This window comes from Heterodontus francisci, chromosome 3 (assembly GCF_036365525.1).
Source record: "Heterodontus francisci isolate sHetFra1 chromosome 3, sHetFra1.hap1, whole genome shotgun sequence".
Lineage (NCBI taxonomy): Eukaryota > Metazoa > Chordata > Chondrichthyes > Heterodontiformes > Heterodontidae > Heterodontus > Heterodontus francisci.
In genome coordinates, this window is record NC_090373.1 from 140,629,449 (window position 1) to 140,653,767 (window position 24,319).

The window sequence follows — 24,319 nt, forward strand, 5'->3', positions numbered from 1 at the left end:
ACCTAACCTCCTAACTCTTGCACAATCCAAGAGCAGTCCACTAAAATCACTATCCACTTGCTCCACTACCAGTGCAATATGGCTGTAATATGTAATATTTACAGGCTGCACTACAGCAACTCAGCAAACTTTGATCGCCCTCCCAGCTCCAACAAGGCAGACAAGATTGTGGGAATACCATCACCTCCAAATCACATAATATCCTCACTTGGCATGCCAATCACCATTATTTCACAGTCAAGGTAAAATCCTAGAATTTCCTAACATCATTTTGAGTGCTGCATCTGCACAAGAACTGCGGCAGCTTGAGAAAAACCACCAGCAGCTTCTCACAGCAGCTAGGCATGGATGAAAGAAGCAGCATTTATATGGTACATTTAAAACAGAAAAATGTGCTATCGTGCTGCACAGAACTTTGCCAGCGTCACCCACATCCAAAGCACAACGTAAAATAGCACTTTCAGTCCAGCTCACACGGAAAGAAAGCAGCAACCAATGATGCAACAGATTGCATATGTTCAACAATACTTAACAGAAAAGTATATCAAAAAGTGAAAAAATGTTTTGTCCTATAGTTTCACAATTTGGCTTTAAAATAGAATTCGTAAATTATAAAAACTGGAGTCAGTGAAGTGGCAAGGTTATGGGAATGGAAAGCTGCCTCCAGTTCCCTGTTATAAAATTATTTTCTCATTGCCTGACACCGGATGTTTTCTGGAGACGAGGTGAAAGTTCGTCATGGTTTCTCACTATCAGGTGACGGCGAGTAACAGTAAAGCTGTCTGCTGACCAAGGCTGGGTTGGGAAAGCTGCGCTAAAATGAGCAAGTTGGCGGCGGAGGAGAGCGGGGAGGAAGAGGACAGCGAGTGCGGCTCTATCGGACTGGAGTTCGCTTATGGAGGAGAAGCTGAGTGTGACATCGAAGATAGAGACCCCAACAACCGAGCAGGTCCCGATGAGGGTACGTAGCATACAATGAGCAACCCAACTGATTGCAACTGTTAGCCCAATTAATATACTCATCGGCATTGCTATGTTAATGCCATGGTCTTGAGGGAAAGAACTCTGCTGTCCTTACCTGGTCTGGCCTACATGTTGCTCCAGACCCACAACAATGTGGTTGACTCTTAAATGCCCTCTGAAATGGCCTAGCAAGCCACTCAGTTGTATCTAACCTCCATGAGGTCAATAAGGAATTAAATTGGATGGACCACCTGGCATCGACCTGGGCACCAGAAACGACAACTGCCAACACAGCCCTGTGGACTCTGCAAAGTCCTCCTTACTAACATCTGGGGGTTGTACCAAAGTTGGGAGAGCTGTCCCACAGACTAGTCAAGCAACAGCCTGACATAGTCATAGTCACGGAATCATACCTTATAATGTCCCAGACACTGCAATCACTATCCCTGGGTATGTCCTGTCCCACCAGCAGGACAGACCACAGCAGAGGTGGCGGCACAGTGGTATACAGTGGGCAGGGAATCACCCTGGGAGTCCTCAACATCGACTCCAGATCCCATGATATCTCATGGCATCAGGTCAAACATGGGCAAGGAAACCTCCTGCTGATTACCACCTACTGCCCCCCCTCAGCTGATGAATCAGTACTTCTCCACATTGAACACCACTTGGAGGAAGCACTGAGGGTGGCAAGAGTGCAGAATGTACTCTGGGTGGGGGATTTCAATGTCCATCACCAAGAGTGGCTCAGTAGCACCACTACCGACTGAGCTGGCCGAGTCCTAAAGGAAATAGCTGCTAGACTGGGTCTGCAGCAGGTGATGAGGGAACCAACAAGAGGGAAAAATATACTTGATCTCGTCCTCACCAATCTGCCTGCCGCAGATGTATCTGTCCATGACAGTATAGGTAGGAGTGACCACCACACAGTCCTTGTGGAGACAAAGTCCCACAGTGGCACAGTGGTTAGCACCACAGCCTCACAGCTCCAGCGACCCGGGTTCAATTCCGGGTACTGCCTGTGTGGAGTTTGCAAGTTCTCCCTGTGTCTGCGTGGGTTTCCTCCGGGTGCTCCGGTTTCCTCCCACATGCCAAAGACTTGCAGGTTGATAGGTAAATTGGCCATTAGAAATTGCCCCTAGTATAGGTAGGTGGTAGGGAAAATATAGGGACAGGTGGGGATGTGGTAGGAATATGGAGTTAGTGTAGGATTAGTATAAATGGGTGGTTAATGTTCGGCACAGACTCGGTGGGCCGAAGGGCCTGTTTCAGTGCTGTATCTCTAAACTAAACTAAACTTCACATTGCGGATACCCTCCATCTTGTGTGGCACCACCACCGTGCTAAATGGGATGGATTTGGAACAGATCTAGCAATGCAAAACTGGGCATCCATGAGACGCTGTGGGCCTTCAGCAACCACAATCTGTAACCTCATGGCCCAGCATATACCATCAAGCCGGGGGACCAACTCAGGTTCAATGAAGAGTGCAGGAGGGCATGCCAGGAGCAGCACCAGGCATACCTCAAAATGAGGTGTCAACCTGGTGAAGCTACAACGCAGGACTACTTGCGTGCCAAACAGGGTAAGCAGCATGCGATAGACAGAGCTAAACGATCCCATAACCAACGGATCAGATCTAAGCTCTGCAGTCCTGCCACATCCAGTTGTCCATGATGGTGGACAATTAAGCAACTAACTGGAGGAGGTGGCTCCACAAATATCCCCATCCTCAATGATGGGGGAGCCCAGCACATCAGTGCAAAAGATAAGGCTGAAGTATTTGCAACAATCTTCATTCAGAAGTACTGAGTTGATGATCCATCTCAGCCTCCTCCTGAAGTCCCCAGCATCTTAGGTGCCAGTCTTTAGCCAATTCGATTCATTCCGCGTGATATCACGAAACGACTGAAGGCACTGGATACTGTAAAGGCGATGGGCCCTGACAATATTCTGGCAATAGTACTGAAGACCTGTGCTCCAGAGCTTGTCGCGCCCCTAGCCAAGCTATTCCAGTACAGCTACAACACTGGCATATTCCCAGCAATGTGGAAAATTGCCCAGCTATGTCCTGTGCACAAAAAGCAGGACAAGTCCAATTCAGCCAATTACCGCCCCATTAGTCTACTCTCAATCATCAGTAAAGTGATGGAAGGTGTCATTGACAGTGCTATCAAGCGGCACTTGCTTAGCAATAACCTGCTCACTGACACTCAGTTTGGGTTCCGCCAGGGCCACTCAGCTCCTGACCTTATTACAGCCTTGGTTCAAACATGGACAAAAGAGCTGAACGCTGGAGGTGAGGTGAGAGTGACTGCCCTTGACATCAAGGCAGCATTTGACCAAGTATGGCATCAAAGAGCCCTAGCAAAACTGGAGTCAATGGGAATCAGGAGGAAAACTCTCTGCTGGTTAGAGTCATACCTAGCGCAAAGTAAGATGATTGTGGTTGTTGGAGGTCAATCATCTCATCTCAATCATCACTGCAGGAGTTCCTCAGGGTAGTGTCCTAGGCCCAACCATCTTCAGCTACTTCATCAATCATAAGGTCAGAAGTGGGGATGTTCGCTGATGATTGCACAATGTTCAGCACCATTCGTGACTCCTCAGATACTGAAGCGGTCCGTGTAGAAATGCAGCAAGACCTGGACAATATCCAGGCTTGGGCTAATAAGTGGCAAGTAACATTTGCATCACAGAAGTGCCAGGCAATGACCATCCCCAACAAGAGAGAATCTAGCCATCTCCCCTTGACATTCAATGGCATTACCATAGCTGAATCCCCCACTATCAACACCCTGGGAGTTACCATTGACCAGAAACTGAACTGGAGTAGTCACATAAATACCGTGGCCACAAGACCAGGCGAGAGGCTAGGAATCCTGCGGCGAGTTACTTACCTCCTGACTCCTCAAAGTCTGTTCACACTTTACAAGGCACAAGTCAGGAGTGTGTTGGAATACTCCCCACTTGCCTGGATGGGTGCAGCTCCAACAACACCCAAGAAGCTCAACACCATCCAGGACAAAGCAGCTCACTTGATTGGCACCCCATTCACAAACATTCACTTCCTTCATCACTGCACAGAGGCAGCAGTGTGTACCATCAACAAGATGCACTGCAGCAATGCACCAAGGCTCCTTAGACAGCACCTTCCAAACTCTACCACCTGGAAGGACAAGGGCAGCAGACACATGGGAACACCACTACCTGCAAGTTCCGCTCCAAGCCGCACACCATCTTTACTTGGAACTATATCGCCGTTCCTTCACTGTCGCTGGGTCAAAATCCTGGAACTCGCTTCCTACAGCACTGTGGGTGTCCTATCCCACATGAACTGCAGCGGTTCAAGAAGGCAGCTCACCACCACCTTCTCAAGGTCAGTTAAGGATGGGCAATAAATGCTGGCCTAGCCAGTGACACCCACATCCTATGAATGATTTAATATCCAGCAGGCACTATGCTCCAATTAGTTTATCTTTGTCTTGTAGATTTAAACATTGTATATAATGTCTGTAAGAATTTTCTTTCAAGCCCTCTGGGTCCTTTCCTCCCCCTAAAATGACCATTCTTCATCAATAAGTATGGACAGGCTTTTTGATCATGGTATTGAATTTGTAATCATAACCAAGCCAATCCTCAACTAATGTCCTCAGCTGTAGTGACCAGGAGCAAGAACCTGCCTAAATTTCCTTCCTCTGCACTGGAAGCATGGACTCCAATTGTAGAGTTTTAAAAAATTTGTTCATGGGATTTGGGCATCGATGGCAAGACCGGCATTTATTGCCCATCCACCTTGAAGCAGATGGTCGTGAGCTGTCATCTTGAATCACTGCAGCCCACATGGTCTAGGTACACCCACAGTAATGTTAGGGAATCCCCAACCTATGCCCCAGGTGAGATTAATTGATACTGTGCAGACTAGGGACCTAGCTTGTTTGCTACTGGTTTCTCCTGATGTTCTGTGGTTAAATGCACCGTGCTTTGGAGTTATACAGATCAGGCATGCCCAAGGTTTGCTCCCTGGTCAGTGTTAAGCCAACTGCTGATCTTAGCTAGGGTGACGATGCAGCAGTACAATTGACCCCAGCGTCTTTAAGCCAGGGAGTGGAAAATCAGCCAGGGTTTCTGTTCTTGACTTTTCTGCAAAATGCACACGTTAATGCCAGATGAGCAAAACAACAATAACTTGCATTTATATAGTACCTTTAACATAGTAAAGAGACCCAAGGCACTTTGCAGGAGTGTTATCAAACAGCATTTGACTGAGCTACATAAGATATTAGAACAGGTGACAGGGAAGTTTAAGAAACACCTTTTAAAGGAGGATAAAGAGGCTTTAGGGAGGGAATTCCATAGCTTAGGGTCTAGGCAGCTGAAGGCACAGTCACCACTGATAGAGTGATGAAATTCGGGGATGCGCAAGCGGCCAGAATTGGAAGAACGCAGAGATCTTGGAGGATTGTAAGGCTGGAGGAGCTTACAGAGATAGGGAGAGGCAAGGCCATGGTGGGATTTAAAATCAAAGATGAGAATTTTAAAATCGAGATATTGCAAAACTGAGAGCTGAGGTAGGCCAGTGAGCACAGGGTGATGGGTGAACGGGGCTTGGTGCGAGTTAGGATACGAACAGCAGAGTTTCGGATGAGCTCAAGTTTATGGAGGGGGCAAGATGGGAGGCAGCCAAGAAAGCATTGGAATAGTTAACCTGGTTAAGCCTTTAGTCTTGCATAAGACGACTGGGTGCCTGAGTGAAGTACTGTAAGTCACGGCCTTCAGGAGAGTCATATAGAAAAATGAGAGAAAACCGGGCTTGGAGAGGTGCAAAAATTAAATAGAAATAATGGGAGATTGTAATTATTCTAATATAGATTGGGATAGTAATAATGTAAAAGGCAGAGAGAGTGAAGAGTTTCTGAAGTGTGTTCAGGATTATTTTCTAGATCATTATGTTTCTGGCTTATCAAAGAAGGAGGCATTGCTGGATCTGGTTCAGGGGAGTGAAGTGGGTCAAGTGTCATTGGGGAATATTTGGGGGGGACAGTGATCATAGTATCATAAGGTTTAGGTTAGCTGTAGAAAAGGACAAGGAGCAATCCAGAGTAAAAATAATTAATTGGGGGAGGGCTAATATCAGTGGGGTGAAAATGGATCTGGCCCAGGTAAATGTGAATCAAAAATCGGCAGGCAAAACTGTAATGGAACAATGTGCTGGCTTTAAAGAGATGATGATTTGGGTACAGTCGAGGTACATTCCCACGAAGTGGAAAGGGAGGTCAAACAAAGCCAGAGCTCCCCGGATGATGAAGGAGATAGAGAGGAAAATGATTTTTTAAAAATTCTTTAATGGGATGTGGGTGTCATTGGCAAGGCCAGCATTGAGTGTTTGCTAGGACATTTCAGAGGGCAGTTAAGAGTCAGCCACACTGCTGTGGGTTTGGAGTCACATGTAGGCCAGTCAGTTTAATCTCGGTGATGGGAAATCTTTTAGAAACAATAATCCAGAACAAAATTAAGTCATTGGGACAAATGTGAATTAATTTATGAAAGCCAGCATGGATTTGTTAAAAGCAAATCATGTTTAACAAACTTGAATGAGAGGGTTGAGGCTAATGCGGTTGATGTGGTCTAAATGTATTTCCAAAAGGCATTTGATAAAGTGCCACATAACAGGCTTGTCAGCAAAGTTGAAGCCCATGGAACAAAAGGGACAGTGGCAGCATGGATACTAAGTTGACTGAGTGAAAGAAAACAGAGTAGTGATGAACGGTGATTTTTTTTTTGGATGGGATGATGATATATAGTGGGGTTCTCCAGGGGTTGGTGCGAGGCCCACTGCTTTTCTTCATCTATATTAATGACCTAGACTTGGGTGTGCAGGACACAATTTCAAAATTTGCAGATGAGAAATCTTGGAAGTATTGTGAACTATGAGTAGGATAGTGATAGACTTCAAGAGGACATAGGCTGATGGAATGGACAGACAGATGGCAGATGAAATTTAATGCAGAGAAGTGTGAAGTGATTATTTTGGTAGGAAAAGCAAGAAGAGGCAATATAAAGTAAAGGATACAATTCTAAAGGGAATGCAGGAGCAGAGGGACCTGGGGGTATTTGTGCACAAATCATTGAAGGTGGCAAGGGCAGGTTGAGAAAGTGTGAGAGATCCTGGGCTTTGTAAATAGGGACACAGAGTATAAAAGCAAGGAAGTTATAGTGAACCTTTATAAAACACTGGTTTGGCCTCTACTGGAGCATTGTGTGTAATTCTGGGCACCACACTTTTTAGGAAGGATGTTAAGGCATTCGAGAGGGTGAAGAAAAGGTTTACGAGAATGGTTCCAGGGATGAGGGACTTCAGTTACGTGGATAGATAATTTGGAGAAACTGGAGTTGCTCTCCTAGGAGAAGAGAAGGTTAAGAGGAAATTTGATAAAGGCGGTCAAAATCATGATGAGGGGTCTAGACAGAGTAGATCTAATCTTTTCCCATTGGCGGCAGGATCAAGAACCTCTGCTGATTTAAGGTGAATAGCAAAAGAACCAAAGGTGACATGAGGAAAAACCTTTTCTACACAGCGATCTGTAATGTGCGACCTGAGAATGTGGTGGAGGCAGATTCAATTGTGGCTTTCAAAAGGGAATTGGATAATTATCAGAAGAGAGAAAATTTGCAGGACTACGGGGAAATGGGAGGGGAGTGGGACTAGCTGAGTTACTCTTGCAGAGAGCCGACACAGAGACGATGAGCCAAATGGCCTCCCTCTGTGCTGTAACCATGCTGTGATTCTATGATAAAGATTCTCTACTCCTAATGCTACTGTTACCATCAACACAGTTCACATCATAAAAAATTCTTCTTACAAACCTTTCATTTCGAACTAAAGATTTCTCTGGTGCCAACTGAAGTTCAATTGTAACCTGTAGAAGAGCTAAAACTTTTAAGAAAAGCCTGGAATCATTGTCACCTAGTTAACTTTTGGAATGCGTAGTTAACTGGGTTTGCTTCCAATAATTGTTTGATTGTGAATTGGAGAATTTTTACTCTACCTTTTAGTCTTTGAAGAGTTTTAATTGTGTGCATGAAGTGGGCATTAACTAGTGATTCATTTGTGCACCTATAAATAGACAAAAACTGAATCTGTGGTTATTGGGTTGGAGGTGCATGCTTGTAATATGCAACTCTGTAAATAAATGCTTAAAAAGTGATGACGATTAGCTCCACTTCTGTCCTTCACCAACTGGCTTTCTGGAGTATAACACAGAGAACTGTCAATACAGCAAATAAAGTGATTTTAAATACTAAACACAACATTTTCATTGGAAGTAACTTGCATGTAATGTGTTTGAATATTCTTATATAGTGGATTGCTGAAAATAAGGAAGATAAAACAGTTACCAAACATGTATACATTTATTTTGAAGTACGCAACTTGATCTTAATATGATACATACCGCTGTTCATGTTAGCAATGAACAACTACTTCAGGAGTAGTCTCTGGATTATAACACAAAATATTGTAATAATTGGCTTAAATTGTATTCAAATTCAAACCTAAAAAGATGCAATATTATCCCTTTAATATCTCTCAGAATCACAGAATTGTTACAGTGCAGAAGGTGGCCATTCGGCCCATTGTGTCCGCACCGGCTCTCCGCAAGAGCAATTCATTTAGTGCCGTTCTCCCGCCTTCTCCGCATAACCCTGCACATTCTTCCTTTTCAGATAACAATCAAATTTCCTTTTGAATGCTTCAACTGAATCTGCCTCCACCACCCCCTCAGGCAGCACATTCCAGACCTGAACCACTCGCTGCGTGAAAAAGTCTTTCCTCATGTCGCTTTTGCTTCTTTTACCAATTACTTTAAATCTATGCCCTCTCATTCTCGATCCTTTCACTAGTGGGAATAGTTTCTCTGTATCTACTCTGTCCAGACCCCTCATGATTTTTATCTCTATCAAATCACCTCTCAGCCTTTTCTTCTCCAAGGAAAACAGTCCTAACTTTTGCATTCTATCTTCATAACTAAAGTTCCTCATCCCTGGAACCATTCTCACAAATCTTTTCTGTACTGTTTCCAGTGTCCTTACATCTTTCCTAATGTGCAGCACCCAAAACTGGAGGCAGTACTGCAGCTGAGGCCGAACTAGTGTCAGTAGAAACATTATGGTTAGATTCTATAGTGGAATAGGGAGCAGAGAGTTAACATTTAATGCTTTGAGTAAGTTTAACACACAAACCCTACACCAAAATAAAATCAGCACCTTCATAATGTGTAACCATTTTCTGTGGTGAAACATCCCTAATAGGCAGGGGCATTGGCAGGTGAAAAAAATCTTGACATTTTCCACTAGTAATATTTTGTATTATATTTTTGTAGTTTTGTGAGGAAAATTCTCAACAACCACCAACACTTTTTTTAAACCATAAAAACATTTTGAGATATTTTTATTGTCATCACTTTGTAATCTTCAGAGCTGATTGCATTAATTTTCTGGAGTTTAATTCACCCCTTATCTCCTAAAGGTGCTGGTATGTGCTTCCACATGCAATGGATACCCTCCAGTACCTCACCCAAGTTGCCTTTCTTCGTGTTTGAGTCTAAATAATGAGTTTTGACAGTCTACTTGACCATGGGGCCCACAACGGAGCCCAACCCATTCAACACCATATCATGAGCCAGATTTTGCAATAAGAATAATGGTAAGGCTATCAACGCTGCTGTTATTAAGGAGTAAATCAGACAGCAACTTCTGATACCTGCACATATGGAGCTAAGTACAAAATCAGGATGACACTGTCCAAGTTGCCCTGCTCTTTCAAAAGCTTCGCTTTTCAAGAGATTCAGCATTCTAATACATAGAAGGGTGAGAAGTTGTAGTACCTACCCACTAGATACCCATTAAACATGCCATAAAATGTTAGGGCTTGTCCATTGTTGTGTAAGTGAATTTTTAATGGCATGATAATCGTAATTACTGCCAGACAACTTCTCGAGCACTGAAAATTAACTTTAACAAGTATGGAGCCTCATTTCTTCAGATTTTAATTATTGTTTAATTATTATAAAATAATTAATTCTTATAAAACCAATTAGACAAAATGTTTTTCCTTTTTCTTTCTGTCTCCCTTATGTCTCTCAATCCCATCTTTTTTCCCTCTCTTTTTATTTTATTTTCTGTGCATGATTTGGCATTGAAATAAATGTTCTAACTTGCTGGTTTATACTCTGCGTGCCTCAGGAAAGATTCTTCAATCTGATTGCTTAAGGTGATAGACAGTTGCCTGCCCTGCTCACACAGGTTTCAAATCCTCAGTAGAAGACGCCATACTGTTTTGGGTTTCTAATCACTGCAAATTCCAGTGCATTAGCCCATAGAAAGTATTTTGGAAGATCCAATTCAAGAGTGAACTATACAGTAAATGGAAAATTCCTGGGGAAAATTGATGTCCAGAGAGATTTGGGTGTTCAGGTCCACTGTTCCCTGAAGGTGGCAACGCAGGTAAATAGAGTGGTCAAGAAGGCATACGGCATGCTTTCCTTCATCGGACGGGGTATTGAGTACAAGAGTTGGCAGGTCATGTTACAGTTGTATAGGACTTTGGTTCGGCCACATTTGGAATACTGCGTGCAGTTCTGGTCGCCACATTACCAAAAGGATGTGGATGCTTTGGAGAGGGTGCAGAGGAGGTTCACCAGGATGTTGCCTGGTATGGAGGGCGCTAGCTATGAAGAGAGGTTGAGTAAATTAGGATTATTTTCATTAGAAAGACAGAGGTTGAGGGGGGGACCTGATTGAGGTGTACAAAATCATGAGAGGTATAGACAGGGTGGATAGCAAGAGGCTTTTTCCCAGAGTGGGGGATTCAATTACTAGAGGACACGAGTTCAAAGTGAAAGGGGAAAAGTTTAGGGGGTATATGCGTGGAAAGTTCTTTACGCAGAAGGTGGTGGGTGCCTGGAACGCGTTGCCAGCGGAGGTGGTAGATGCGGGCACGATGGCGTCTTTTAAGATGTATCTAGACAGATACATGAATGGGCAGGAAGAAAAGAGATACAGACCCTTAGAAAATAGGCGACCTGTTTAGATAGAGGATCTGGATCGGCGCAGGCTTGGAGGGCCGAAGGGCCTGTTCCTGTGCTGTAATTTTCTTTGTTCTTTGTTCTTTGTTAGAAAGTCTGTGGGTAAACATATGTATATTGAATATGTTCTTTGCTGCAGAATCAAGGGTGTTGCTAATTGTTCCCCACCCCGGGGATGAATAGTCCTTGTTTAATTTTTGAAAACAGTTTTTTAATTTTTTTTTTAGCGATGCACTTCAGTGATGACTACTGCACAGAGGTCAAACCCAGAATTCTGCTAATGGGACTGAGAAGAAGTGGAAAGTCTTCCATCCAGAAAGTAGTCTTCCACAAAATGTCGCCTAATGAGACACTATTCCTAGAAAGTACCAACAAAATCTGCCGGGATGATATCGCCAACAGCTCTTTTGTTAGTTTTCAGATCTGGGATTTCCCTGGGCAGATTGATTTTTTTGATCCAACGTTTGACTATGAGATGATCTTCAGAGGGACTGGGGCCTTGATATTTGTGATTGACTCACAGGTAATGTGCCCTAAACTTTAGATTTAGATGTTAAAGATGATTTTATTCTAAATATAAGCTGATGGTATTTTCTGTCCAACATCTTAAATACCACGGGAGATTTCAGTGGACGTTAAATACAGAAGATTTCTTCCACCATAAATGATTGGGATTAGTCCCAATTAGCAGTTTGTAAATGAGATTAGCTTCTTGTATTGAATGGCGGAGCAGGCTCGATGGGCCATATGGTCTACTTCTGCTCCTATTTCTTGTGTTCTTCCCTGATAAAGGTCTTTAAAATGATGTAGGGGTTCGATAGGGTAGACCTGGAAAATATGCTTTCATTTGTGGGGGAGTCCAAAACTAGGGGCCAGTCACTATATAAGACAGTCACTCATAAATCCAATAAGGAATTCAGGATAAACTTAGCAATTCTAACCTGAAGGTGAGCTCTGATGGGATAAGCACACAATGAATGCCTTTGCTTCAGAGAGTCTCATTGTTCTGCATTCAAGCTGCTGTGAAACCAGGCAAACAGACAATTACTAAATAGTAAAGGAAAGCACTTTATTAAAAATGAAAGGAACTGTTGTAGGCAATCCTTGGCTTTGAATCCAGCCAGGACTGACTAGATTAAAGTCTTAATTCTCTACCTGTAAGGGTTCCAGCTAAAGTGAACTGGGCAGACCATAGCACAAAACAGCACAAAGTTAGTAACATATTTGGAAAGGTCATAAAGATCTTCAGTGTGATAAATGGGGGGAAAAAAGTAGTTCTGAGATTGGTATAAACTCATGGCTTGGTCAAATGCATGCGCTAGCAGGTTCTCAACAATCTCCGAGTGAATAAGGTTCTCCTGAATTCCTTTATTGGATTTATTAGTGACTGTTTTATATTTATGGCCCCTAGTTTTGGACTCCCTCACAATTGAAAACATATTTTCCAGGTCTACCCTATCGAACCCCTACATCATTTTAAAGACCTTTATCAGGCATGAACACAAGAAATAGGAGCAGAAGTAGACCACATGGCCCATCAAGCCTGCTCCGCCATTCAATACAATCATGGCTGACCTTTGGGCTTCAACTCCACTTTCCTGCCTACTCCCCATATCTCTTGATTCCCTGACAAATCAAAAATCTGTCTATCCTAGTCTTAAATGATGGAGCATCCACAACCCTCTGCAGTTGAGAATTCCAAAGATTCACAACCCTTTGAGTGAAGTAATTTCTCCTCATCTCAGTCTTTGATGATTGTCCCTTGTCCTGAGACTGTGCCCCCATGTTTTAGATTCCTCGACCAGTGGAAACATCTCTCAGCATTTACCCTATCAAGCCCCTTCATAATCTTGTATGTTTCAGTGAGATCGCTTCATTCTTCCAAACTCCAGAGAATAGAGGCCCAATTTACTCAGCCTTTCATAGGACAACCCTCTCATCCCAGGGACCAATCTAGTGAACCTTTGCTGTACTGCCTCCGATGCAAGTATATCCTTCCTTAAATATGGAGACCGTAACTACACACAGTATTCCAGATGTGTTCTCACCAAGGCCTTGTACAATTGTAGCGAGACTTCTTTTATTCCTGTACTCCAATCTCCTTGCAATAAAGGCCAACATGCATTTTGCCTTCCTGCTGTACCTGCATGCTAACTTTTTGCATTCCTTGTACGAGCACACCCAAGTCTCTCTGAACATCAACATTTAAAAGTTTCACACCTTTCAAAAAATATTCTGTTTTTCTATTCTTATGACCAAAGTGAATAACTTCACACTTCCCCACATTATACTCCATCTGCCGTCTGGTTGCCCACTCACTTAACCTGCCTATAATTTCTTTGCAGCCTCTCTATATCCTCCCCACAGCTTACATTCCCACCCATCTTTATATCATCAGCAAACTTAGATACATTACTTTCCATCTCTTCATCTAAGTCATTAATATAGATTGTAAATAGCTGAGGCTCCAGCACTGATCCTTGCGGCACTCCACTAGTCACAGCCTGCCAACATGAAAATGCCCAGTTTATTCCCACTCTTTGCTTCCTGTCCATTAACCAATCCTCCATCCATGCTAATATAGTACTCCCAACTCCATGAGCCCTTATCTTGCCTATTAACCTTTTGTGTGTGCACCTTATCGAATGCCTTTTGGAAATCTAGATATACTACATTTACTGGTTCCCCTTTATCTACCCTACTAGTTACATCCCCAAAAAACTCGATTAAATTTTTCAAACAGGATTTCCCTTTCATAAAACTATGTTGACTTTTGCTAATCATACTGTGCTTTTCTAAGTGCGTTGTTCAGACATCCTTAAAAATAGGTATCAGCATTTTCCAAAAACAACTGATGTCCAGCTAACTGGCCTGTAGTTCCCTGTTTTCTCTCTCCCTCTTTTCTTGAAAAGTGGTGTTACATCTGCCAACTTCCAATCTGATAGGACTGTTGCCGAATCTAAGGAATTTTTGGAAAATCATAGCTAGCGCATCCACTTTCTCTGCAGCTATCTCTTTCAGAACCCTAGGATGTGGGCCATCAGGTCCCAAGGATTTGTCGGAATTTAGTCCCTTCAGTCTGTCCAATACTTTTTCTCTGCTGATATTAAATACTTTAATTATCCCATTCTTTTTAACCTCTGGTTACTCTCTGGGCTGGATTTCACCAGCCCTCGACTCCGTGGGTCATGGCAGGGAGGCCCGTAAAATGCTAGCGGGAGCAGCCCGCCACGACCCATGACCGCCGAGAAGGCTCCGCCGGATATTAGCGGTGGCCGCTTGGCAGCAGGGCCTTCGTTAAAATATTAAAATGAGGATAATTAAAATGCAGATGAACTTACCTGCCGATGGCTGCCGTTCCACGGCGATGTTACGGCCAAGCGGCCGCAACTCACGCCCCTTCGGAACTCTGTTGGAGTTCCGAGGTGAGACACTGATAGGGAGGGGGTAGGAATAAAATTATCAGGGCGGAGAGGTGGGTGGAGTGGGGAAAACTATTCCTATTGGTTGTGAGGATGGTGGGAAGGGGTTGATGGTCAAAGGCGGTGGGGGGGGGGGGGAGAAGTTTGTAATTTCAAAAAGTGTATCTTTGGGGGGATAGGTCAGTTTATGTATTGAGGACTCATTGAGGGGTTGGGAGAGGGGATTCGATGTGAAGTTAAACGTTTATTAATTTTTAAAATCACACCGGCACCTTTAAATATTTAAATACATCCTGAAGGGCTTAAACCCCTTTAAAAATGGTGCCTGTGCAGTGGTGGTGGACGCCGTTGCTGGGGACGCGGCGGCCACTCCCTCTACGCCATCAGGGGCGGCCGGTCCGTCCCTCCATTTAAATAAGCCCCGCGCGTAATATCGCGGGGGCTGTGCAGTGGCACTTCTGCTTTGGAAGGCTGCCGACATCACAGCATGCTGCTGTGGAGCGAGCTGATAAAATTCAACCCTCTATTTCTGATATGCAACTTATGTCTTCCACTGTGAAGACAGTTAAAAGTATTTGTTTAGTGCCTTTGCCATTTCCTCATTCTCTATGATAATTTCTCCTGTCGCTGCTGCTAATGGACCAAGGTTTGCTTTAGCTGCTCTCTTCCTTTTCATATACCTATAAACGCTCATACAATATGTTTTTATATTTCTGGCTAGTTTACTTTTTTTTTCCCATTTATATCAACTTTTTGGCCACTTTTGTCTTCTCTTTTCTAGAGAAAATACCCTTGGTCTGTTCAGTTTTCCCTGCTAGTTGTATCCTCCTCAGTTCTACTATCATCCTTGTAAATCTTTTTACACTTTTTCCAGTGCATCTATAGCCTTTTGTAACATTGAGACCAGATCGATGCACACCACTCTTAAGTGTTGTCTATATAAGTTTAACAAAACTTCTCTACTTTTGAGTTCTGTTCCTTTAGAAATGAACCCCAGAGCATTCTTTTTCATGGCTTTGTTAAGCTACAGTGCTACACGTAATGATTTGTGCATTTGTGCGTCGATCCAACTAAGACTCTCAATTGGTTTCAGTATTTCTGGGCAGAGAAGAGAAATCAATCAGCATTACTTTTCTTTATCATTGTATAGTTAACCTTACTAGATGTGTTGTCTGTGTGAAGTAAAGCAAGGCTTGATCTTGGTTATAATGCTTCCATAGTCAAATAGCCTACAACTTGTGTTTATTTATATAATGCCTTTAACATAGTACAACATCCCAAGGTGCTTCAGGGAAACGTTATCAAACAAAATTTGGCATGAATCTTCTTTGGCCTCCTTATCTCGAGAGACAATGGATAAGCGCCTGGAGGTGGTCAGTGGTTTGTGAAGCAGCGCCTGGAGTGGCTATAAAGGCCAATTCTAGAGTGACAGGCTCTTCCACAGGTGCTGCAGAGAAATTTGTTTGTCGGGGCTGTTACACAGTTGGCTCTCCCCTTGCGCCTCTGTCTTTTTTCCTGCCAACTGCTAAGTCTCTTCGACTCGCCACACTTTAGCCCCGTCTTTTTGGCTGCCCGCCAGCTCTGGCGAGCGCTGGCAACTGACTCCCACGACTTGTGATCAATGTCACAGGATTTCATGTTGCGTTTGCAGACGTCTTTAAATCGGAGACCTGGACGGCCGGTGGGTCTGATACCAGTGGCGAGCTCGCTGTACAATGTGTCTTTGGGGATCCTGCCATCTTCCATGCGGCTCACATGGCCAAGCCATCTCAAGCGCCGCTGACTCAGTAGTGTGTATAAGCTGGGGATGTTGGCCGTCTCGAGGACTTCTGTGTTGGAGATACGGTCCTGCCACCTGATGCCAAGTATTCTCCGGAGGCAGCGAAGATGGAATGAATTGAGACGTCACTCTTGGCTGACATACGTTGTCCAGGCCTCGCTGCCATAGAGCAAGGTACTGAGGACACAGGCCTGATACACTCGGACTTTTGTGTTCCGTGTCAGTGCGCCATTTTCCCACACTCTCTTGGCCAGTCTGGACATAGCAGTGGAAGCCTTTCCCATGCGCTTGTTGATTTCTGCATCTAGAGACAGGTTACTGGTTATAGTTGAGCCTAGGTAGGTGAACTCTTGAACCACTTCCAGAGCGTGGTCGCCAATATTGATGGATGGAGCATTACTGACGTCCTGCCCCATGATGTTCATTTTCTTGAGGCTGATGGTTCGGCCAAATTCATTGCAGGCAGCCGCAAACCTGTCGATGAGACTCTGCAGGCACTCTTCAGTGTGAGATGTTAAAGCAGCATCGTCAGCAAAGAGGAGTTCCCTGATGAGGACTTTCCGGACTTTGGACTTCGCTCTTAGATGGGCAAGGTTGAACAACCTGCCCCCTGATCTTGTGTGGAGGAAAATTCCTTCTTCAGAGGACTTGAACGCATGTGAAAGCAGCAGGGAGAAGAAAATCCCAAAAAGTGTGGGTGCGAGAACACAGCCCTGTTTCACGCCACTCAGGATAGGAAAGGGCTCTGATGAGGAGCCACCATGTTGAATTGTGCCTTTCATATTGTCATGGAATGAGGTGATGATACTTAGTAGCTTTGGTGGGCATCCAATCTTTTCTAGTAGTCTGAAGAGACCAGGTCTGCTGACGAGGTCAAAGGCTTTGGTGAGATCAATGAAAGCAATGTAGAGGGGCATCTGTTGTTCACGGCATTTCTCCTGTATCTGACGAAGGGAGAACAGCATGTCAACGGTCGATCTCTCTGCACGAAAGCCACACTGTGCCTCAGGGTAGACACGCTCGGCCAGCATCTGGAGCCTGTTTAGAGCGACTCGAGCAAAGACTTTCCCCACTATGCTGAGCAGGGAGATTCCACGGTAGTTGTTGCAGTCACCGCGGTCACCTTTGTTTTTATAGAGGGTGATGATATTGGCATCGCGCATGTCCTGGGGTACTGCTCCCTCGTCCCAGCACAGGCATAGCAGTTCATGTAGTGCTGAGAGTATAGCAGGCTTGGCACTCTTGATTATTTCAGGGGTAATGCTGTCCTTCCCAGGGGCTTTTCCGCTGGCTAGGGAATCAATGGCATCACTGAGTTCCGATTTGGTTGGCTGTATGTCCAGCTCATCCATGACTGGTAGAGGCTGGGCTGCATTGAGGGCAGTCTCAGTGACAACATTCTCCCTGGAGTACAGTTCTCGGTAGTGCTCAACCCAGCGGTCCATTTGTTTGCGTTGGTCAGTGATTATGTCCCCAGATTTAGATTTGAGGGGGGCGATCTTCTTGATGGTTGGCCCAAGAGCTCTCTTAATGCCATCATACATTCCTCTGATGTTTCCGGTGTCTGAGGCCAGCTGAATATGACTGCATAGATGTTGCCAGTAGTCGTTTGCGCAGCGCCTGGCTGTTGTTTGTGCAGTGCTTCTGGCTGCTTTAAGTGCTGCGGATGTTAAATCGCTGGGGGCTTTCTTGTAGTTCCACAGTGCAATGCGCTTAGTGGCTATGACAGGTTCCAGCTCTTCATTATGAGATTGAAACCAGTCTGCATTTCTCTTCGCACTTTTGCCGTAGGTGGTCAAAGCTGACTCATAGATGGCGTCTCTGATGTGGGCCCACTTGGTCTCAGCATCCCCTGTGGGAGTGTTTTGAAGGGCTGTTACAAGTGAATTTAGAAATTTTTGTAACAGCTGTGGGTGAGAAATTCTGCTCGTGTTGATGCGCGGGTGGCCCTTCTGCTTGGAATGATGCAACTTCTTTGGTCTGAGTCTAACCTTGCTGCACACCAGGGAGTGGTCGGTGTCGCAGTCCGCACTGTGGAAGCTGCGTGTGATTTGAACACTGTTTAAGGCGGCTCGCCTTGTGACAATGAGGTCTAGCTGGTGCCAACGACGCACTCTTGGGTGCATCCATGAAACCTGATGACCGGGTTTAGTGTGAAAGCACAAGGCATGAATCACACAAGGAAATATTAGGACAAATGACTAAAAGCTTGGTCAAAGTGGAAGGTTTTACAGAGTGTCTTAAAGGAGGAGAGAGTGGTTTCAGGAGTGGGGGGTGGAAATACAGAGCTTGGGCCTAGACAGCTGAAGGCACAGCTGCCAATGATGGAGCGATGACAAATTGGGGAAGCAAGAGAGGCCGGAATTGGAGGCGTGTTGAAATCTCGGAGGTTTGTAGGCTTGGAGAAGGTTACAGAGATAGGGAGGAGTGCAGCCATGGAGGGATCTGAAAACAGGCTCATGCAGGAAGGATGAATATTGAAGAGGGTTAAGCACTTGTGGAACTGTACCCTAGCATGAGTCAGTGTTTTTTGGAAGGGATGGGAGAAAGTTTGAAGAAAATATATTTCCAGAATGAAGTTCACTTTGTTCTATATTTGTTATGCTGATGTTGGGTATCTAGATTGGTAAAGTATACCATTTTTGAACATCAGCATCTTTTATATTCAAGGGAATTAAAATCAACAATTTTACAGGTCACGTTTGAATATGAAAACATTATCCTATTTTAAACTTAAATTATCTCCACAAATATTTAGTTCATATATGATCCTAAAAAAATTTGCCCAGCCCTTCCTGTTTACCACATTACTACCTCACTTTCACAATCTCCTTTTATTAATTAGCTCAATGCAAAGCAGCAATCATTGTACTCAGTGGTATTTCAAGAAAGGGTGTACGGACATGCCTAGTAACATCAGTGGTGGGTAAGATTTTAGAAACAATAATCAGGGAAAAAAAGTAACAGGCACTTGAGCGGTTTGAGTTAGCTAAGGAGAGCCAGCACAGATTTGTAAAAGGCAGATTATGCTTGACTAATCTAATTGAAATTTTTTGATGACATAACAGAGAAGGTTGATGAAAGGAAAGCAATGGATGTTGTCCATATGGATTTTAAGAAAGTGTTTGACAAAGTTCCGCATAAAAGGCTGGCTAACAAATTTGAGACTTATGGAATAGAAGGGCCAGTGTCAGCTTGGATAATAAAATTGGCTTAAAGACAGAAAACCGTGAGTCCTGCTAAATGGTTGTTTTTTAGACTGAAGAATGGTAGACAGTGGTGTTCCCCAAGGTTCAGTACTGAGACCACTGCTTTTTTTGCTATATATACAAGACTTGGATCTTTGAATACGGAGTACAATTTCAAAATTTGCCAATGATACCAAACTTGGAGGTGTGGCAAACAGTGAGGAAAATACCAATCGACTGCAACAGGACATAGATAGGCGAGCAGAATGGGCAAACAAGTGGCTGATGGAATTTAATGCAGAGAAGTATAAAGTGATGCATTTTGGCAGAAGGGGTAAGGAGAGGCAAAATAGACTCAATGGCACAGTTCTAAAGAGTCTACGTAGACAGAGCAATCTGGGGGTTCATGTGTATCGACCTGTGAAGGCGGCAGGACATATTGAGAGAGTAATTGGTAAAACATAAGGGATCTTGGGCTTCATAACATACGAACATAAGAATTAGGAGCAGGAGTAGGCCACTCGACCCCTTGAGCCTGCTCCACCATTCAATAAGTTCATGACTGAACTGATTACTCCACATTTCCACCTACCCATGATAACCTTCCACTCTCTTGCTTATCAAGAATCTATCTACCTCTGCCTTAAAAATATTCAAAGACTCTGCTTCCACTGCCTTTTGAGGAAGAGAATTCCAAAGACTCATGACCGGCTGAAAGAAAAAAATGTTCATCTCTGTTTTAAATGGGCAACCCCTTATTTTTAAACAGTGACCCCTAGTTTGAGATTCTCCCACCAGGGGGAACATCCTTTCCATATCCACCCTGTCAAGACCCCTCAGAATCTTGTATGTTTCAATCAAGTCGCCTCTTACTCTTCTAAATTCCAGCGGATACAAGCCTAGCCTGTCCAATCTTTCCTCGTAAGGCATCCCACCCATTCCAGGTATTAGTCTAGTAAACCTTCTCTGTACTGCCTCCAGCTCATGTACATCCTTTCTTAAATAAGGAGACCAGTACTGTACACAGTACTCCAGATGTTGTCTCACCAATGCCCTATTTAGCTGAAGCATAACCTCCCTACTTTTGTATTCAATTCCCCTCGCGATAAACAATAACATTCTATTAGCTTTCCTAATTACGTGCTGTACCTGCATACTAACCTTTTGCGATTCGTGCACTAGGACACCCAGATCCCTCTGCATCTCAGAGCTCTGCAATCTCTCAACATTTGGATAATATGCTTCTTTTTTATTCTTCCTGCCAAAGTGGACAATTTCCCACTTTCCCACATTATACTCCATTTGCCAGGTGTTTGCCCACTCACTTAACCTATCTATATCCCTTTGTAGCCTCCTTATGTCCTCTTCACAAGTTACTTTCCTCCTTATCTTTGTGTCATCAGCAAATTTAGCAACCATACCTTCGGTCCCTTCATCTAAGTCATTTATATAAATTGTAAAAAGTTGAGGCCCCAGCACAAATCTCTGTGGCACACCATTCGTTACATCTTGCCAACCAGAAAATGACCCATTTATGCCTACTCTTTGTTTCCTGTTAGCTAGCCAATCTTCTATCCATGCCAACATGTTGCCCCCTACACCATGAGCTTTTATTTTCCACAATAACCTTTGATGTGGCACCATATCAAATGCCTTCTGGAAATCTAAATACAATATATCCACCAGTTCCCCTTTATTCACAGCACATGTAACTCCCTCAAAGAACTCCAATAAATTGGTTAAACATGATTTCCTTTTCACAAAACCATGTTGACTCTGCCTGATTACCTTGAATTTTTCTAAATGCCCCGCTATAACATCTTTAATATTAGTTTCTAACCTTTTCCCTAAAACAGATGTTAAGCTAACAGGTCTGTCTGTAGTTTCCTGCTTTCTCTCTCCTTCCATTTTTGAATAAAGGAGTTACATTTGCTATTTTCCAATCTAAAGGAACCTTCCCTGAATCTAGGGAATTTTGGAAAATTAAAACTAACGCATCAACTGTCTCACTAGCCACTTCTTTTAACACCCTAGGATGAAGTCCATCAGGACCCAGGGACTTGTCAGCCCACAGCTCCAACAATTTGTTCAGTACCACTTCCCTGGTGATTTGTAATTTTCTTGAGTTCCTCCCTCCCTTCCATTTCCTGACCTACAGCTAATACTGGGATGTTACTTGTATCCGCAATAGTGACCGATGCAAAATATCTGTTCAATTCATCTGCCATCTCCTTATTTTGCCTTATTAATTCCCCAGACTCACTTTTTATAGGACCAACACTCACTTTGTTAACTCTTTTTTAAAATATCTATGGAAACTCTTACTATCTGTCTTTATATTTCTAGCTAGCTTTCTCTCGTACTCTAATTTTATCTTCCTTATCAATCTTTTAGTCCCTCTTTGCTGTTTTTTATATTCTGCCCAATCTTCTGACCTGTCTCCCATCTTTGCGCAATTATAGGCTTTTTCTTTGAGTTTGATACTATCTTTAACTGTTTTAGTTAATCACAGATGGCGGGTCCCACCCTTGGAATTTTTCTTTCTTGTTGAAATGTATCTATTTTGCATATTCTGAAATATCCCCTTAAATATCTGCCATTGCATCTCTATTGACCTATCCCTTAACCTGATTTAAATAGAGATATTGAGTACAAAAGCAGGGAAGTTATGCTGTATCTTTTTCTAAAACTTTGTTTAGGTCCAGTTCTGGTCACCACACTTGAGGGAGTATGGGAGGGTCTTTGTGAGGGAGCAGAGGAGATTTACTAGAATGGTTTCAGGAATGAGGGAATTTAGCTACAAGGTAGGTTGGAAAAGCTGGGCTGTTCTTCATGGGACAAAGGAGATTGAGGGGAGATTTGATAGAGATGTACAAGGTTATGACAGGTTTAAATAAGGTCGACAAAGAAATGATCCCATTAGCTGATCGTACAAGGACTTGGGGGCACAGATTTAAGGTTTTGAGCTGGAGATTGGCTAATATAATTGATGGCTTCGTACTAAGTGTGGTTCCTGTAGTAAGCATTTGTTTTTTTTTTTCTTTATCAATTTTCTTGTTCCTCATTGGTTAAGTCTCTTTGTTTTACTTCTTTCTAAATGATTATTTTCTAATTTTGTATTGCATAAAACCTCCCCCCTACCCACAAAAGTATTTTCTGCCCAATTGCATCAGTAAAAAAAACTAATCATAATTGCAGCAAAAATAAAATACTTTGATACAGCCACCGTCAGAATACCTCACCCTTCCCACTACACAGCTAAGATAAATGTTAATTATGACATATTCAACAAAAATCACAAACTTAGCAATAAATATCCATCCACCCCAACATCCCCACTTCATGCAAAATCAACAGCTTTGAGTTCACATTCCTTAACCCAGCTGTCCTGCTCTCGGACAGAACCACGCCTGCACGCACTGCAGTATTTCAGGAACAAGGCCTCAGGTCCACCACAAAGAATGCATACATGCTCACCAAAGGAATGCACATGCTGATAACTTTGTTTATGTGTCTATCCTTTCACCTGTGGAACTACAGATCAGCACAAATTTGTTTTTAGCTTGTACCTTTTTTTATGCTCATCGATGTTTGTGGTGATAGATGTCAAGAAACTTTTCTGTTTCAGTGGGGGGGTCAAACTGAGGACCTTCTTGGTCTGAATGGGTCCGTTGTTCTTTGCTATTAGGGAGGCTAGTGTGACTATTCCAAGAGTGGTACAGAAGAGAAGACTCGCTTATTATGGACCAGTATACTATTTTACTTGTTATTGGGTATCAGTCTCCTGTGGGTCTTTTTAATAGTGCATTTAAAAAAAATCTTTTTAAAAGTTCTAATAAAACTATACAAAGGAATCAGATTGGCACAACATTGTTTCTAATTTGCAAATGCATGTGTGTGGACATCAGCTAAAAGAGAATTAAGAACCGGTGAGATGGACTTCTCCACCCCATAGTCAAACAGCTTGCCAACACTATTTTCCTGGAGGCATGCATGATTCATATGATTAATGACCACGTGGATGAAGTACTCGAGAAAGAGCAGTGCCTGTGAAGCTATTCCCCAGCAAGGACTCAATGAGAATAGGAGGCACGGGATGGTAGAAAATTGGGAAAAGAAGGAAGAAAAAAATCCCATTGTTAGTAAGAATGATGGATAACCTTTCTTTTAAGGGACTAAAATATCTGAACATTTTTGTTCAACATTAGCACTGATGAGTGAGGCAGCTGGGTTAGAGGAGCTATTGGCTGTGTGTGACTGAGATTAATGTTTGCAATTGCTGAAGATCTCTGAGTAAACTGCTTTGTTTCAACTGTTAATTCACACCACCCCTGCACCCTCCCCCCGGCCCCACCTTATATTGTCAAGCTCATTATCTCCTCCATGGCCAGTTAATAACATTCAAGAACAAGAAAGAAGAGGAAAAAGGGTCTAGATTACTCGAGCTGAAGAAAAAAATGACCCAGAATCTTAATTTCCATTTATCCCTAAGTAAATATTTGATTTTTTTTTTGTCTAATGAAACCTAGGATGATTACATGGAAGCTTTGGCCAGATTGCACCTCACAGTGTCCAGGGCATACAAAGTAAACAAAGAGATCAATTTTGAAGTTTTCATCCATAAAGTAGATGGTTTATCTGATGACCACAAGATAGAAACACAAAGAGATATCCACCAACGAGCAAATGATGACCTTGCAGATGCTGGCTTGGAAAAAATTCACCTCAGGTGAGAATCTCATGAAAACATATTTTCTGGTTTTGAATAGAAAGGCAGGGGGCAAAAGAGAGGGAGCAATTTAAAACAATCATTATCATTAAAGAAAAAATACTAGACAAACTAATGGGACAAAAGGCTGACAAGTCCCCTGGCTAGGGTTT

At 43.3% G+C, this 24,319-nt stretch overlaps 1 protein-coding gene across 2 annotated transcripts in view; it reads left to right on the forward strand.

The window, feature by feature from the left end:
- Positions 1–730: 730 nt before the first annotated feature.
- LOC137361978 (ras-related GTP-binding protein D) overlaps positions 731–24,319 on the forward strand; it is a 41,247-nt gene continuing 17,658 nt past the window's right edge. Inside the window, exons 1-3 of one of the 2 annotated variants that reach the window (XM_068026578.1) lie at positions 731–961; positions 11,276–11,571; positions 23,968–24,167. In XM_068026578.1, coding sequence (XP_067882679.1) covers positions 820–961; positions 11,276–11,571; positions 23,968–24,167 — 638 coding nt within the window. In that variant the 5' untranslated portion in view covers positions 731–819. The other variant, XM_068026585.1, reaches the window with a different exon arrangement.